At 45.4% G+C, this 17,606-nt stretch overlaps 2 protein-coding genes across 7 annotated transcripts in view; one reads left to right on the plus strand and one right to left on the minus strand.

Annotated features, from left to right (window-relative positions):
* Positions 1-50: 50 nt before the first annotated feature.
* Positions 51-9,645, minus strand: MCRS1 (microspherule protein 1). 4 transcript variants are annotated; one of them, XM_079139616.1, is made up of 16 exons: positions 9,540-9,645; positions 8,179-8,298; positions 7,851-8,032; positions 7,526-7,664; positions 6,995-7,133; positions 6,247-6,405; positions 6,032-6,108; positions 4,968-5,076; positions 4,573-4,711; positions 2,025-2,100; positions 1,675-1,703; positions 1,469-1,561; positions 1,195-1,277; positions 978-1,065; positions 600-727; positions 51-500 (listed from the first exon to the last, which is right to left on the minus strand). In XM_079139616.1, exons 3-16 carry the CDS (start codon positions 7,867-7,869, stop codon positions 414-416), a joined length of 1,365 nt encoding a protein of 454 aa, XP_078995742.1. In that variant the 5' UTR covers positions 7,870-8,032; positions 8,179-8,298; positions 9,540-9,645; the 3' UTR covers positions 51-413. The 4 variants fall into 4 exon arrangements, with proteins under 4 accessions (XP_078995742.1, XP_078995740.1, XP_078995741.1 ...); XM_079139614.1 differs by having other exon boundaries at positions 5,999-6,108; XM_079139615.1 differs by lacking the exon at positions 7,851-8,032 and having other exon boundaries at positions 5,999-6,108.
* PRPF40B (pre-mRNA processing factor 40 homolog B) overlaps positions 8,768-17,606 on the plus strand; it is a 95,579-nt gene continuing 86,740 nt past the window's right edge. Inside the window, exons 1-2 of one of the 3 annotated variants that reach the window (XM_079139519.1) lie at positions 8,771-9,047; positions 9,510-9,679. In XM_079139519.1, the coding sequence (XP_078995645.1) occupies positions 8,930-9,047; positions 9,510-9,679 (288 nt within the window). In that variant the 5' untranslated portion in view covers positions 8,771-8,929. Of the gene's footprint in view, positions 9,048-9,509; positions 9,680-17,606 lie in introns of all 3 variants that reach the window. The other 2 variants (XM_079139532.1, XM_079139524.1) reach the window with 2 other exon arrangements.

Raw genomic sequence — 17,606 nt, forward strand, 5'->3', positions numbered from 1 at the left:
TACCTGTCCTTACATTTTTTATATTTAAAAAGCATAATAAAAAAAGAAACTACTTTGGAATTTGGTGCTTTTTATTTACAAAAGAAAAGCAATAAAGAAATCTGAAGCTAATCCTCTGGAGACACAAGATCAAAGGTGGTGATCAGGGGAGAGGAAGGGTGGTCTACAGAGAGAGGAGGGGGAGGGGCTCTGGCTCAAGAGAAGCACAAGGGTCCCAGCCTCTCCTGGCTTCCCAATGGCCAGCCCCACCTTCCTCAAAGACTCAAATCAATGGGCCATCAGTTGGGCCTCCCGCTACCCCCGTCCCCCTGGGCAGGTTCTTCCAGAAGCCTGAGTTCCCAGCTCAAGGGGGCTGGAGTAACAACAGAAACCGAGGCCAGAGAGAACCCAGGGTTCTTGGTACCCTGTTCTCCTCACTGTGGCGTAATCTTCGCAGCCTCTGCCCGGATGAGAGCAATGAGGTCCTGGTTGATAAGGAAGACAAATCGCAGGCTGGCAATCTGGTAGGGAAAGGAGGACAGAGGTGGGATGAACCAGGCCCATGTATGAGCTCACCAAGTCCCCACCTAATCCTGGTCTCTCCACCTGCCCCAGCTCACCTCCACCACAGAGTTGTTGCTAAGGCGCCATTTGGAGCCACACAGTACAGGCCGTCCATCAATGTAGATGGGTCGTCGACCCTCATTGGCAATGAAGAAATCACCATTGTTCTTTAGCTTGATAACACCTGTGGAAGTAGAGGAAATGGGATAATGGGATGGAGAAAGGTCAGAACAGAGCCAAGAGCCTCCAGCCACCATTTCTGGGCATGAAAGGTACACAGGACTCCCAAGTTAGAGATCTTGAAATGCTGGCTCCTTCAGTCTGCTTCAGCTAGTCCACAAGGATACCAAACCTCACGGCTAGAAAGGGCAACGAGAGGCTGGGAGGAACATCCCACACTGCTTCCTACTGAGGCAGCAGTATACGGAGGGTACCTTGCTTCCGGGAGATCTTCCAAGCTGGACCCTCCAGAGACAGGTCCACATCAATCTGGTTATCCTTGGTTGCTCTGCCCAGGGTGATCTGGAGAAATGGGGTAGGTGAGGATCCACACAAGCCAGGGAAGATGAGAAGTCAAGGACTAGACAGAGAAAGGACAGTGACAGAAGACAGATGCCTAGGAAGGGTAAGGATGGGGAAGGCCTATCTCACCTCACGTGAGCGCATCAGATACCGCACCATGCGGCCCCGTAGCACTGCCAATGTCTGGTTGTCAAAGTCTGGAGAACTCATGCCTGGAGGAAGAGCAGGATTAGGAAGGGCCCATCCAAGGGTCAAGTGGAAGACAGGAAAGCAGGGCAACATCTATAAGTGATACGAGTCAAGGCCTGGGAAAGCAGGGCATACCCAGCTAGGCAACAGGAGGGACTCAAAGGGGGGCAAACGATGCCCAGGAGTGAGCCTTCTGGTCCCCTGGCCTCCTCACCTGTGATGCTGTCTACTAGCACCTGCCACTTATGCAGTTCCTGTTCCAGCTGTCGTATCTCTCGTTTCTGGCGCCGGTCAGCCACTGTGAGCTCTGGGGTGAGGTGGGGTGGTAAGGACTTTTGAGGCCACAGTATTTTGTACAAGTCCTCTCTTGTTTCAGCAGAAGCTTCTATCCCTTCACTATTCCCACCAGGGTACACTTACCATGTTCCAGGACTTCATCTCGCATGTCCCTGAAGGGTGAGAGAAGAATGAATCAGGTCTACATTTAGCTCACCTGCTACCTGGCTCATTAGGGCAATCCTGACACCTTTCGTCAAGTGGCCCAGAAGGCTGTTTATTCAGCTTTGGCCTAGCCTCTTTCCCTGGGATTGGGGTGGGGGATAAGGATAAGGAAGGGAGCCTAAAGGCCCCACAGGAGGAGGTGCAGCAGGGAGGCTAGGCACAACAGCTGCAACTGGAGCCTGGGGCTAAGTTGAGCTGGGTAGCCTGGGGTGTTCTACCTATGGGTAACTCAGTTCTCTCCAGACCTGCCTGAGGCCCCAGTTACTCACTTGAGCTTACTGTCATCAATCAGGTCTTCTGCATCAGAGAAGTTCAGCACTTGGTCCCCCTTTGGCAGCGGCTGCACTGAACAAATGACACACGAAGGGTGAGCACCAAGGCGCCTACTCCACCTCATGGGGCTGAGCAGACAGCTGAGCTAAGTGGGCACACTGCAAGGATGGGGCCAGAAGAGCTGGAATGGTGAGGAAGTGCATTCCCAACAGGCCCCACTCTAATTTATCTCACGGGCAGAGATGGTTCTAGATAGGGAAGGAAAATAAAGCTGAGCATTTCCATGGACTTTTGGGTGTGGGTATGTGAAGGGCTCTCAGTTACAGAGCCTTAAACTAAGCAGGGAGGACACTATACTTAGTTCTATTTTACATACGGGGAAACAGATACAAAGAACAGGTTTCACTATTTGACCCTATTTTGGGACACAGCCAGGATTCAAGTCCTGCTGTCCAGATTCCAAATCCAAACTGCTCCTTCTCACCACATCACACACTCCCCAGCATTTCAGCCTTGCTGTTGGAGGGCTAAGACGCATATGACACCAGAAAGTATATGCCAGTGGGAGCCGCTCCACCTCCAGTCAGTGTTTTCCAGTCTGTGGGTCATGACTTGCTCATGGGTCATGAAATTAGTCTCATTTGTTTTCAAAGAATGAAATGGAATAGGAAAATATCAGAGCCCATTCAATACGTTCATTAAATATGTTTCATTAAAGTTTTTTCGATTGGTTTTTTTTTTTTTTTTTTTTTTGGTAGAGTGTTGAAGATTGAACCCAGGGCCTCATGCATGTTACATAAGCACTTTATCACTGAGCTATATCCACAGCCCATTTTTCAACTTTTTTTTCTAGAAAAGATATAAAACGGATTAGGAAGCCCCAAATCTCAGTACTTGTGCTTTTAGGTCAGCTGTTCCTGGGACTGCGGTGTGGTGTCTCTTCTGTAGCAGGCAGTGGTTGAACTGTTGTTGGCTAAGGAAGGAAGCAGGCTGCATATGAGCCACAAATGCTTTTCTCCTCTGCTGCTTAAGTGAGACTGTAGGGAGATGAGACTGGGGTAGTCAATCCCATTATGACCCTCCCCACCAGCACTGCTTAAAATTCCACCACTCTAATGTGTACCTGACTTAACAGCTAAGCAGTGGAGACCACCTGTTCCCAGGACTCCCAGCTCTAAGCATCAAAGGAGAAAACCAAATCCCCACATGCATATGTTTTTTCCAAGGAAAAAACATAACCTTTAAGATAAAGCTTTCAGTTAACAAAATAACTTTCAAAATAGTGACAAAGGAACTAGTTTTAGCAGTAAAAATAAAGTTTACTCAGTATCTATTTCCTCTGCAAGAATTCAGAGACAGCAGAGTCTGGGGAAGCAGCAGAGTTCTGGAAGCTGCAGGAATAAAGAGGGCTGCTCTTGGGCCTGTAAAACCAGATGTCCTCAGGAAGGAAAGATAAGGCCTCCCTCTATGAGGCAGATTCTCTAGAATCTTCCTGTGGTCATATCTTCTCCTAACCAGAAGCTGCAGGACCTGGAAGGAAGTGAGGTGAAGGGCACACCTGAAGCTTCACTTCCAGGAAAGTGTGAAAAATCATGCAGAAGGCAGTATCAGTGGTAGTTAGGCAGGAAGAGTGCACCTGCATCATGGAAATCAGAACCTAAATCACAAATCTCACCAAAAGGGTACTGTACTTTAATCAGATTGCTTTCCTAGTACCTGTCATTAGGAAAGAGAGTAAGTTTGGTAGTGAGAGAAGAGAGGCAACAGAGAGCATTCTGGCCCTAGGAGGAAAGACAGGTGGACTGGGTGTGAAGTTCCAGTTGGGACCTTCTGAATGACCTAAAGAGCAACTAATAGCACAGAATGCTTGGTGGAGGAGAGGAGGGCAAAGGAAGAGAAGAATGGAGAGGCAAAGGGCAAGAAAGCTTAGAAAAAGTGGTGGGAAACAGGGGAAGGTGGGCAGAAATAGACTAATGTTTTGTTCCTGTTTGAATGCTATCCATTAAAAAATATGCTAATGCAGTCAGGTGCAGTGTCACATGCCTATAATCCTAACTACTCAGGAGGATGAAGTAGGAGATCATGTTTGAGGACAGCCTTGGCAAGAGAGCAAGATCCTGCCTCAAAAATACAATTAAAACAAAAAGGGCTGGAGATATAGCTCAGTGCCCCTGGGTTCAACCACAGTACTACAGAGCGACAACAAAATTAATCTATTATTTATGAAATGGCAAAATACATCAAGACAAAAAAAAAAAAAAAAAACAAACAAAAAAAAAAAAACCAAGAAAAGGTAGATGACTCTATTTGGACTTTTTGCCCAGGATTTCAGGCAATCTTGGATACACTTAACAAGATGCCAAAGACCATTCCAGATTCTCTCTCCCTGTCTGGGAGGAAGCTGTTTTTGTTGCAAAGTGAGGCGAATAACACACTGGAGGCCACTGAGGGACTTATTACAAGGCACTGAAGGCAGCTGTGCCCAGAGCACTTCCTACACACACTCAAGCAAATCCATTTGCTTTGCCAGCTCCTGGGTGTTACCTGTCTGGTCCTCTAGCAGATAATACTGCTTCATGAGTTGCCAGTGTGCCTGCAGAGCCTTGGCAGTACGGGCCAGGTAGAAGGCATCAGGGTGTCTGTGCAGTAAGTCCTGGAAGGTCTCCAAAGTAGGCTGGCTGGTCTGAAGGCAAGAAACATGCTCTATGCACCTGGGTTTTCTCATTCCTGCCTCTGCTTTCCCACCATTCCACCTACCCCAGGAACCTCAGGAGCTAGAAGAGCAAGTGTTATCCAGGAGTCAGGCCTGGCTCCTCCTGAGGTCAGTCACAAAGGTCTTTGCACATTTCCATTTGCATACATGCAGTCAGTGGGTGGGGGATGAGTGGTCCCACTTGCATCCTTCCCTGACTCTCAACATTCCCAGACCCCAACCTTACCGAACCCACTTTGCTTAGCAGCTGCTCCTCAGTCTTGCTAAACAGGGCCTTGCTCTGAATTGCTGCAATGGCTTCTGGGTGCAGCTGCCTCATGGCCTGGCAGGCCAACCTGGACATAAGAAGAGACAGAGAGCAGAGCTGAAGGGAAGATATCAAGCAATATGGATTTCCCAGTTCCCCCAAACCAGCAGGCCTTTGTGATCAGAACCTTGAGGCCATGTCTTCAATAGAAAGAGTCTAAAACCTAGCACAGCACCTGTGGTCTTATGGGTTTGCCAAATGAATGAACAGGTAAGTCATAAAAATGAGGCTTCTATGTCCCCTGAAGGCCCAGTTCTGAGACAGATTCTGATGCTTGCTGCTGCTCCCTCCCTAGCCCTCTTTCTTCACTTGGATAAAGGTGCTACCCGCTAGTCACTGCTATCACCTCTTTCCCAAGCTGAGATCAACCTATTTCCTGGTGTTTCAGGGTCATGGCTACATTCTAAGTGGGGCTATGCCAGAGGCTGTGGAGGAGTAGAAAATGTGTGTTCAACATCCAAACAAGTTTTGAAGAGCCTAAACTGAGTGAGGAGAAGGAACAGTGTGTTGCATGTGTACATGAGTTAACTCTGGCTGTTAAAGCTAGAAGGAACCTTGGTGTTCTTCTTGTTCCAACTCTCTTTTTGTGAGGAAGAAACAGTGGGAAGTCAGTGTGGAAAGGTTGGGAAGTGACCTGCTCAAAGTCACAATACACACAGTGGTGGAACTGAGGATCCTGGCACTAATGTGGACATTTTCTCCTATGTCACTTCCTCTGCTTTCATATTTTCCTGCTTCTGGCATAAAGCCAAGACTAGCAAGTTAGCAGCAGGAAGAAGCTTCCTTGTGAAGTCCAGCAGGTTCCTGAATCATCCCAGAGGATGTAAGGCCCCAGGACCCTGATTCCCAGATCCCTCCCTTGGGCTCTGGCACAAGATTTGGCCCTCATGTATCAGCAGCTAAATTTTGGCATGTCCAGTACTCCCACTGCTGGAGCCAGCCCTACTCACTTGGAGATGACAGGATCATAGAGCAGGGCGTACCAGCGCTCCTGAACTTCCCGAAGGGTAAAACGGCAGCTGAACTTCACACCCAGGTGGACAGATGTCAGGTCGTTGGTCTGTAGGGACCCAGAAGAGTTTGCTTCAGCCTTAGTACAGGAAAGAACCTTTCTAGGGCCTTACAGAACTAGTTTGGGGGATGGGAATTAGAGCCTGGGAGGAGAACGGTGACCCTAACTCTGTGGTGGAAGCACTACCTGCAATACAGCGTTGATGAGCAAGAGGTCATCTGCAGGCTTCCAGCGGCCCAGATCCTTGGTCACCTGAAGTGGCTGTTTGCTCTTTTTCACACGCTTGGTGAGTCCAGGGGTTGGGGCAGGGCTGGGTGGTACAGGAGTGCTGGGGACCTTGGACACCTAGGCGCAGAATCCAGAGAGCTCAAAGCTGGCATCAGAACAGTTGGAGCTTCAGGCCTAGAGTTTCACATACTGTGTGGCAGCCAGTTTCAACTGACAATAGGAAGCCAGGCTGGGAGCTCAGCTTTCTAATACCAACCCCCACCCTTACCAAATTAATTCTACATAATCCTTGACCATATGGGGTCTTTTCTTTGCTAGTGGTACCCCCAACCCCAGAATAGAGGGTGAGTGGGGAGGATACGAGGAAAACACTCTTGCTGGTACAGTGTCTGGGGCCAGAGCAATGCCACCTGGGGGTTATTTTTACACTCTGAAATGCTGGGAACAGGCTGTCTGCTCCCAGAATAGATGCATGCTCCATGCCTCCCACACGGAATGTGATACAGGATGCACTGGCAGAATGGGGGTGGGGGGTGCAGCAAGAAAGTTGAGTAGGGAGAAATGGGAGTGGAGGGATTTGGGGTGGGAGCTGGGGCAGCTTGGTCCTCTCACAAGCTTCTTCTGCACGGCTCTTGGCAGCTGGCAAAGGTTCTGGGGAAATATAAAATCTGGCACTGCCCACCCACTACTTCTCCCAGCCCCTCACCTTCTTCTTCTCACTGGAGGAGGGTTCACTCCCTGAACAGCGCCCTGGTTCTACCCCACTGGTCCCCTTCACCCGGGTAGAGGATTTTGCTAGGCTGCTCTCCACCAGCTCATCATCGAATTTCTTCCTCTTGATAAACCTGTGGAGGGTCCTATCCAGTAAGCCATCTTTACTCCTCCCAGGGACCCACTCAAACATACCCAACCTCCAGAACAAAGCAGGCTCCCAGTGGGAGCTAACTGTTCCACTGCTTTCACTTTCTACCACAGCCAGGCTCAGTGGACATGAAACTGCCACACTCCAGCCCTGAGATGATAGGTGACTGCACACAGAGATATCATGTTAAAGACCCAAGATCTCCCTCCCCTGCCCACAGTGCCATGTGAAAAGACTGGTAGGGACAGGAAAAGTACAAGGCTCTGCTTAGGCCCCAGAGGGGCTCAGGTAACCATTCCTGACAGAGGCAAAGGCACACAGTACTTAATGCCACAGGCCTTCTTTCCCTTCTGAGCCTTTCCAAATTCTGACTACCTGGAGGAGCTTCTCCGTTTAGGGATGGTGCCCAAGGCCTGGGAGGAGGCCCGCTTCTGCCCTGCCAGGGACTCCTCATCTTCTGAGCGGCTGGCAGTGCCTGATGCCATCAGGGATGAATCTAGCAGCCCCTGAGAATCTAGAAGAAGAGAAATGGTGAATTTGGGCCTCTGAAGTGTTTAGCAGAGCCCTGAACCTCTGCACCTGGAATCCCTCCACAGTCCCCTTCCCCTGTCAGCCCTCTTGGCCTCTTCCCTGCCTCCTTGGCCCTTGAAGTTTTAAGGTGGGAGTTCCTCAGCCATCCAGATCTCATCTGGACCCAGACTTGCTAGACTTTCCTTCATGGGCAGTTCTCCCAGTGGTACATGTCATGTTGTGCAGTACACAGTGCTCAGGTAAGACTCGTGATGCCCACATATTGGGCTCTGGGCATAACTGGTCCCTTTGCCATCAAAATTCAGCATGCCAAAGAGAGGCAGCTGAATAGCAAGTCAGTCAATTGTGGTTCTGCAAAGAAGTACATGTGTATTGCTGGCCCAGGAGGAGGTGGCAATGCCCAGCCAGGACCAAAAGACATACATGCCAGGCACAGGGTAGAATCAGCATATGCTTGGTGCCCAAGCATTTGGGGAGCTGGAACAGCCTCATACTACCTTTGTCCATCCTCTTATTGTCCCAAAGCCACTGGTTCCAAACCACAGGGCTAGGAGGAAGTGTCCCACAGCCTCATCCAAGGAGTCTGACCAGGTGACCTTAGAGGCTGAGAGGAGATTCTGCAAAGGAGAAATGAGGCTCCCTGAAGCTCAGGTTTTCAAATGGCCAGCCTCACCTCCTTATACTGGCTTAGGTCCCATAAACTAGGAAAGACACAAGGAGTGGAAAGAGGCATAAGGCTCTACTCTAAATATTATGCTTATAAACCAGAAGCCTTGTGAAAGTCAGAAACGTTTGAGAATATGATAAAACTGATGGACTCCAGAAAAATGTACATACTATTTAGGGGGTGCACAGGTCTCTCTAATTCTATTCCTAAAGTACTAGGTTAAGTACCTTGACTATAAACTACCAGGAAACAAGGACTCCGTTTTTTTTCTTTGGCTGTCCCTGCAGCTCAGCAGCAGGGCAAAACAGAGAAGAGGAAAGGGAGATTGCACTCCAGTCAGTGCATCCCCCCACCTCATCCCCATTTACAGCACGCGTAGAAGTGGAAGCTAAGCTAAAAAAGTCAGAAGTGGAAGCTAAGCTAAAAAAGTCGTTTGGGAACTGTGTGAATACCAACCCCCCTGCCCCCCCAAAAACTCAGGTGTTGGACAGGAATTCCTGGGGTGCTCTGCTTGCAGGTCCCGCCCCTTCTGAACAGGATGGCTTAGCCCAGTGCTCCCATCCTGCCCACCAGGTGTGCTCATGGCGCCGTTCCATAGGATACGGGTGAAGGGGCTGGATCCCGTAGGCAGACTGAAGCAGTCTGCGCCCTCCTTCAAAGGTCTCTGGGCCCTGCCTCTCCCGCGAGAGCACACCCAAGGTGGGAGATTGGTCCAAGTCTGTTTCAGGAACTCGGGATAGAAGTGGTTAAGTCAGGGCTGAAGTTGTGGCTCAATGTTAAAGCACTCGCCTGGCACTCCTCAGCACCACATTAAAAAAATAAATTAAATAAAGGTATTGTGTCCATCCATAACTGAAATGATGAAATCAGCTCTTCAAATCAAAGTATGGCACCAAGTGAACCCTGATGCTACCGTAGTTTCGATTTAAGCCTCACAGACCGTTGGCGAGGGACTAGGGTCAACTCCCAAGTCAATTCCCACCCCACCTTCGGCTTGCCACCTTTGAGCATGCGTAACACCTTGGGCCAGATTCTAGTCTGGTGCGACCCACGCATGCGCAGATTTTCGGGGCGCTACCGGGGCGGGGCCCCAAGCCTTGTGGGGGGGGTTGTCCCCTGAGGCATTCTGGGGAACTCCATTTCACCCCCAACTCTACTTAGAACCCTCAGAGGCGAACCGGGAGGTCTCACCATTCCTAGGCTGCCAGTTCCAACAATTTCTCTGCGGCGACAGCAGCAGCCGCAGGGCCAAACTCGGCTTCCGTGAGATACGTCTACTTCCGGGTTACGAACGAGGGACTGTGCAACCTTTTCCGGTTCGTCCTGGAAACGTGAGTGAAGGGGGCGTGGCCATGGCCGCGAATGTGTGACTATTTTGCTAAGAACAGAAAGTCAAAATTTTCCCAGTTGGGACAGCGTATAGGGAAACGTCAGGGATTATAGGTGCCAGAGAAGTTACCCGGCTCCAGGGAAAGACGAGACTTGGGGTGAGACAAAGCGGAATTAAGGTTGGGAGGGTCGGAGGATGCGTGGGGCCACGGACTGGGTTTTGGTTTCGGAATTCGTACTAAGGTATGGGGGACTTAAGGCTCTCCCAAGACCAATTATGCATTGTTTAATTTTACCAGTAATTTTAGAGAAACTACTTTCTCAGGCCTCATGGTAGATATGAGACTGAGAGAAAATTCTGAGAAGCTCACTCTGTCCGTGTAGATGTAGTGTATAGTGGAACAGGGAGGTTCGTGAGCTGTATTCCTTTCCCTTGGGAAGAGGAGCGGTACCCAGTTGGTCCCATCAGCCTGACCCGACCTGGACTGCTGGAGACAGTTGTGAGCTCCGGAAGAGATCAATTGAAGCACCTTCAGAGAGTGCCCTGGAGGCAATCTTAGGGACGGGAAAACGAGTTCCCAACGAACAGGAAATGTTGGGAGTCCCGGGATATGAGAGATGCCTGGGAAAGCCACTTTGTGAAGAAGCAGCTTGGCCAGGGGTTTTAGCTCAGCGGTAGAGCGCTTGTCTTAATTCGTAAGGCTATCGGTTCGATCTCCTCCACCACAAAATAAAACACATCAACTGGACATTGCCAGAGGATTTGTGTCAAACGGGTGACTGACCTTTCTGGATCCTGACAAGCGTTTGATAGCTCTCTACTTCCAAGTTTCTTCACCTCGTTTACTGAGTATAACTTGTTTGATGAGTATGTTCCTGTGTTTTGTTTTTGCTTGTTTGTTTTTGTTTTTTTGTTTTATGGAGCTGGGGATCAAATCTGGGGTGTCATGCAGGTTGGTAAACTCTATCACTCTACATGTTTTGTTTCCCATAAAATATTGAGTTTTCTGATACACAGTATGGTGGACTATGATAGATCATGATATGATAGATAGACATATGACAATTAATAGGATGGTCTTTCTAAAAAGGTGACAGTCGACCCAGGTATGAAGGTGTTTGCTTATGATTCCAGCTACACAGGAGGCAAAGGTAGAAGGAAGACTGAGACAGGAGAATCACAAGTTTGGGATCAACCCTAGCAACTTGGTGAAACTTTGGCTTAAAAATGAAATGAAAAAAGAGGGCTGAAGTGTAGCTGAGTAGTGGAGCCACTTGCCTAGCATGCAAGAGGCCTTGAATACAATCACCAGTACCACCAAAAAATTTTTTTAAAAAGTGACAATTGAGCTGAGATTTGGTGGTTGATAAGGGATCATACATGCAAAGACCTGAGAGATAAAGCAGCTAGAGGGGACAGCATGACCGAAGCAGAAAAGAATGGCAAATTTGAGAAGCAGAAAGGAGCCTAATGGAGCACAGTGATGAAGAAAAAAAGGAAGGAGCCAGTAGGGTGGTGCACAGGCCTGTAATCCCAGTGGCTCAGGGGCTGAGGCAGGAGGATCACAGGTTGGAAGCCAGCCTCATCAATTTATCAAGGCTGTAAGCAACCTAATGAGAGACCCTGTCTGAAAGTAAGAAGGGCTGGGGATGTGGCTTAGTGGCTAAGCACCCCTGGGTTCAGTCCCTGTTACCAAAAAGAAAAAGAAAAAAAAAAAAAGGAAAAAAGGAAGGAGATGAGAATGAGAAGTCTTGGGGCAGCTCACATCAGCCCTGTAGTTTATAGATTTTATCCTTTATTCTTAGTGCAGTGGAAAGCTCTTAAAGATTACAAACAAGAGCATCCTGTGATGGGATGTAATTTTTAAATTGTTCTTTCTGATTGCTAAAGAATGCTTTGTAGGGAGACAAAAGAGGAAGCAGAGAGATAGGTAGAGGCTATTGCAGCAGTCCAGGTGAGTGGTGGTTTAGCTGGATTGTGGAGATGGTGAGCCTAAACAGAAACATTGACATCAACATATACTTTAGATGTAGAATTGTAAGGACTTGCTGATGGGTTGGATTTGGATATGAAGGAAAGGGAATAATCAAGGATAAGACCTAGGTTTTTGGCCTAAGAAACTGGGAGGATGGTAAAGACCCAATCCAAATTATATCCAGAATCTAACCCAGTCTTAATAACTTTTCCACCTTTCCTGGTCAAAGTTTCCATCCTCCATTATCTCTGATCTGGAGTATTGCAAAAACTCCCCAAATAGTCTCAGCTTTCATCCATACTGTGCCTCATTCAATCTGTTCACAGCACACAGAAATCTACTTATGTCCTGCATCTGTTCACAATCTTGCCTCTTAGCATAAAAGGTCATGGTCTATCCCCTATTATTTCTTTGACCCCGTCTCCTCCTCTACTGTGCCCTTTTAAAAATTCTAGTTCCCATATCCTGTACTTTTACCTCTTCTCAACTTTGGTTTTCTCCTTAGTCCTTACTGTCTTCTAGTATATGATGTAATTTACTTATTTTTTTTTCTTTTTATTGTATGTCTCCCAGCAGTAGAAACTCTGAGGGCAGTGGGTTTTGTCTTGCTTTGTTCACTGCCAAAGTAGATATTTATTAAACATTTGTGTGTAAGCATCTTAAATAAATTTACTGCAAAGGAGAAATCTGGAAGGAGCAGGATTGTATAGGGGCAGAAAGAGTTCTGTTAGACATGATAAGTTTGAGGTGCCTATAAAGTATCTTGGCAAGTGTTGAATTGGAGAGGCAGACACACTAGTTAGGTCAGGGAAGAGGTCTAGGCTGGAGATACACTAGGAAGTCATTATCATGGGAGGTGAGGTTGTGGCACCTTTAAGATAAGGTTGAGAAGTCAGCAAAGCAGCAGAAGAGTGTGGATGAAAAGAAAAATGTAGTGGCATCTATCACCCCGCCTCCAATTCATCCTCCCTAGTAGTTTTTCATTATTTAGCACTCTTTCCCTGGTATGAATGTGTCTTACCCTGGAGGCCACATTCATGGTTCTTACTGAACTTTTACTTAGAGCTCCAAGCTCCTCCTGGGGGATTAGAACAAAATGGTTAATGCAGGCTCTGGTGTAAGTGCCTAGTTTCAGACCTCTATTGCCTATTAGTTTGTGACCATGACCAAGGTACAGTTCTGTGCCTCAGTTTCATCATCTGTAGGGAAAAAATAGTTCCCACTTCATTGGATGATTCTGGAGTAAATCACTACTTAAATCAGTTAGTAGTATATGGCAAGTTTTCAACAAATGTTAGCTGTTGTACTGTTCTTGTGGCTTGGGATTCAGCATCTCCTGCCAGGTGGACTGAATCTATGACTCAGACTTTGATAGCACAGCCCCTCTCTACTGCTGTCTACCAAAGCAGGACCAGTTGATCTTTCACCTAAGACTGTTACCTCCATGGCCCAGTCAGAAAATACAGGGTCTTTCTGCTGTATACTCATGTATTTCACCTTCTTAGGGAGTCAAATTTAATAAAGATGATAACCAGTACAAAGTTACCTTTGGATTCATAATGTATTTTAAGTCAACATATATACTACTTGGTGTCTGTGTGTTGTTTCTTTCTCCAAATGAAGAGAAATGACTTGCGAAGGAAGATTCAAATATTCAGACTGAAACCCTCTGAAATATCAATCCCAAGTTAGAGAATCACAGACAAAACTTTATGAAACATTCAACCTCTTTTTTAAAAAATATATTTTTAGTTGTTGGTGGACCTTTATTTTAATCATTTATTTATATGTGGTGCTGGGAATCAAACCCAGTGCCTCACACACGCAAGGCAAGCACTGTACTTCTGAGCTACAACCTCAGCCCCCAGTTCAGCTTCAACATGACAAAACTTACCCATCTTAATCCAAAGTTTAGAATCATACTTATTATAAACTTAGATTATTCCCATTAAATTTAGGTGTGTAACAAAGCTCTTTTTATTTAACATGGCTTTGGAAATATTTACCTACATAATTATAGAAGAGAAAGGAATGAAATATAAAAGCTTAAGAAATATTTATGATGATAGCCTACCTGGAAAATCCAAAAACATCAACTAATACTAATAAGATGATTTAGCAAACTAGGTGTGGTGGCGTACACCTGTAATCCCAGCAACTTGGGAGACTGAGGTAGGAGGATGGCAAGTTCAAAGCCAGCCTCAGCAACTTAGCAAGGTCCTGTCTTAAAATAAAAAAAGGGCTTTGGATGTGGCTCAGTGGTTAAGTGCCCCTGGGTTCAATCCCTGGTACCCCCCCCAAAATTAGCAAAATGGATATAAATTAACACATTTAAAAAATGAACAGTAGCCAGTAGAAAGTATTAGGAAATAAAATGTATCATTTATAATAACAACAACAAAGTAAATTAACCAGTAGTAACCTTAACCATAAATGTGCTGAAACTATGTGTGCAAAACTAAAATGCTATCAAAGGTCACAAAAGGAGGCTTGAATAAATGGGAAAGATACTTTATCTTGGTGTAGAAAGACTATCATAAAGATGTCAACTCTCCATAAATTAATCCATAAATTTAACACAATTTAATACAAATACCAACAGACTACATAACCTGAATATAAAATTCAGATGGAAATTTCTGCATCAAGAATAGCATTAGTGTTTTGAAAAAGGTTAATGAAAAGGAAATAGCTCTACCAGATAGTAAACCATTAAAAAATACAATAATTAAAATAATAAAATCCAGAGAACACTAACACATGCATGGGCAATTTATCAAAGAAGTAAAATAGTCTAGATCCAATACATTAAAATTTTTAGTATATTATAAAGATGACATTGTCAGCAGGGAAAAGATGGATTATACAATAAATAGTATTGAGACAATTGTGTAGTCACCTGGAAAAAAATATTGTGGTGTCTCTACTTCAGTTCTTATACTAAAATCCATATGAATCAATTGTGCTTAAGTAAATGTAAAAGTAAAACTACAAATTTATGTCATTGTGGAAAAAGTACTTTTCAGGATGGCACAAAATTCCTAAAGCATAAAAAAAATCAATTCTATCAACCTGAAAATCTATAATTTCTCCCAAACAAAAAGACATCATAAACAAAGACAAATAGCACACTGGGGGAAATACTCACAATTCATGTCATAGACAAAGGGACTAATTTGCTTAATATATACAAAATCTCTAAATCAATGTGAAAAAGAACAAAAATTCAGTAAGAAAATGGGATTGTTAACAGAAAAGGAAAGATAAATGACTTTTAATATGAAACCTCCCTCACAAGAAAATTGAAACTACATTTATATATAATTTTTCACCTACAGATTGGCAAAAAATTCAAACATTTGACAGTATACCCTTGGCATGATTGTGGGAAAAGAAGCCCTCATGTTGCTGGTAGAACTGTAAATTGCTGATAACTGTCAAAATTACAAATGCATATAATTTTTCATCCAATATACTTGCTTACGCACAATATATGCCAATTTATAACATTGTTTATAATAGCAAAAGTTTAGAAACCAAACACGGCTATCACTAGAGTATGGTACTTCCATATAATGGAATATCATACAGCATGGCTGAAGAACTGTCACAGAAGTCTTTATAGACCATGATTAGACTATCCTAAGGGAAAAAAATCATTAAAGAGTTTTAAAGTAAGGGTGTAGTATGAGATCTGTATTTTAGATCTCTCTCAAGTATTAAGGAACATCGAAAGTGTAAAGCTAGAGACAGGGCCACCAGTAAGTGGCCTAAATTAGGGTAGTCACTGAGAAGACGCCCAAGATGAAGACTGAATAGGACTGGCAATAGATTGAGTGTACCCAGGCAAGAAATAAGGCACTGATAACTTTGAATTTCAGCTTTGGCAGTGGATGGAGGCATTGAGATAGGAACACAAGTGGAAACATTGGCTTGGGGGTGAGACGGAAAGATGATGAGCTTCATTTGGATGAATTGAGTTGGAGGTGCCAGTGGGCAACATATTCATATGTTCAGTTGGGTGTTTGCATTTACAGTTCTGTGATTGAAGGGAGAAATTGAAATTGAAGATAGATTTAGAAATCATATAACTGATGTTTAAAGCCACTGGAGGAGGTGAAGTCATTTTGGGATATCCTGTGACATAAGGAGAGAAGAGAGTCTAGACACTGGAGCCCTCCTAGAGTACATAAGCAGAAGATACTAAGTGGAACATCTGGAAGAGCAATAATCACATCACAGAGGTAAAGGAGAGAGTGTGGTAGGGTTTTCCTGTTCTGTTTCTCATATGGAAATCTTTGAAGACATAAATAGGTTTTCTTTGTTTCTCCCTGTCTTTCCTGTCCCATCCCACCTTCAATTAACACAAGGTTTTGCAAGTAATAGTATGTCTGTGAACAAATAAGGGCATGCATGAGTAAGTCCAATCATGACTGGTTCTTCACTATACTTCAGGTCAGCCTTCACTAGTGCTCCTCTGATTGGTATCCCTCTATCCATTCTCTATCCATTTATTCTCTCTCTCTCTCTCTTTTTACATTGCCCCAACAACCTCTCTAAAGCACAGATGTGATGCTACCATGCCGCTCCTCAAAAATCATGGTTCTCCACTGCCTCCTGTGGTTGCCTTCATGCCTATCCAATCCCATCCCAGCTGAACTGGTGTCCTACAACCCATGAACCACAGCCACATCCACACCAACTACTCTGTACCATGAACTTGTAATGTCCTGTTCCCTTGGAACCCACTCTCCCCTCCACCATGCACACACAAATTTTCCACCCTGCCACCTGTGATAGTGCTACTCCTCCTCCAACATTTTGTTGAAATCCTTCTTAGCCCTAAAGGCCTTCTCAGACCTTCCCTGAAATGAGCATCCTCTTCCCCTGTTCATTTTACTTTGTACTCATATCACACTTGCCATAGTTTTTTATACATGCTAGCTCCCCAATGTTTATTATTCTTTCTCTACACGGGCCTGTGAAGAGAGATTATGTTCCAGTGTTATCATTACAAAACCAGCCCTTCCTTAGCACAACATAATCAGGAAAGAGTGGCTGAATGAGTGGGTGGATGGATGGATGGATGGATGGATGGATGGATGGATGAATTGATTGTGAGTTCTCAGAAGTAAAAGAACCAGTTTTATTTATTTTTGTAATTAATCCAGTGCTTTGCATACAGTTAGAACCCCGCGTTTGTTTCAAGATCATTGGAAGTTTGTTTTAGTCACTTTAGTATACTGACTGCCTTGAACAGAGCATGGTATCACAGTAGGTACTCAGTAAATGTTTTAAGGAATCAATAAATGAACAATTACTCATTTAATTTGCTTTCAGGAGCCTCCAGAGAGGCTGGTAGCCTTGGCAGACAATGTTTTGTGTGTGCTTCTTAACAGCTTCGACAGGCTGCATTTGTGGGCCAGTGACAAGTTGTGTCATGTAAACATGGTTGTGCCAAGGGACTATGAAGTGTGGCTAACAGACTGCATTCGGGCTTTCATGTTTCTGAAATATTTAATACAATGAGATGTGGCTCTTTAAGGAGAAACACAGCCTGGGAGAAGCCTCAGAGGTAAAATCAAGGCAGCTCAACTAAGGAGGGAAAGTTTGACTTGGTTTCTACTATGTGCGCAATCCTCTAGCCAGGGGAGAGGCAGTCACAGCGGTGAAGGCAACTGGGCCTCTACTCTGTAGGGTCAAGGATAGGTTCACCAATAACCTCAGGACAAAAGCAAGATGGACTGATGTTGCAATAGATGCAAGAACAAAGGGTAGCAAGCCTCCACCAGAAGGGCAGTTTCAGGAAGTATTAGGGGAGACTTTGTGGGGGTGATTTTGACTAAGCTTTCCTGAGTGGACTGAGAATTATAATAACTTCAGCTGGGCTCCCTGCTTCCTGCTTCCAGTTTTCTGTCTGCGCTCATCATTGTGCTCCTGGAGTGAAGGTCAG

The sequence above is a fragment of the Sciurus vulgaris genome (assembly GCF_902686455.1).
Source record: "Sciurus vulgaris genome assembly, chromosome: 5".
Taxonomy (NCBI): Eukaryota; Metazoa; Chordata; class Mammalia; order Rodentia; family Sciuridae; genus Sciurus; species Sciurus vulgaris.

Coding starts and splice junctions, on each gene's coding strand:
- MCRS1 (XM_079139614.1), bottom strand. Junction 1,278..1,468: donor GCTAGTAGACAGCATCACAG/GTGAGGAGGCCA, acceptor CTCTTCCTCCAG/GCATGAGTTCTCCAGACTTT. Junction 728..977: donor GAAGATCTCCCGGAAGCAAG/GTACCCTCCGTA, acceptor CTACTTCCACAG/GTGTTATCAAGCTAAAGAAC.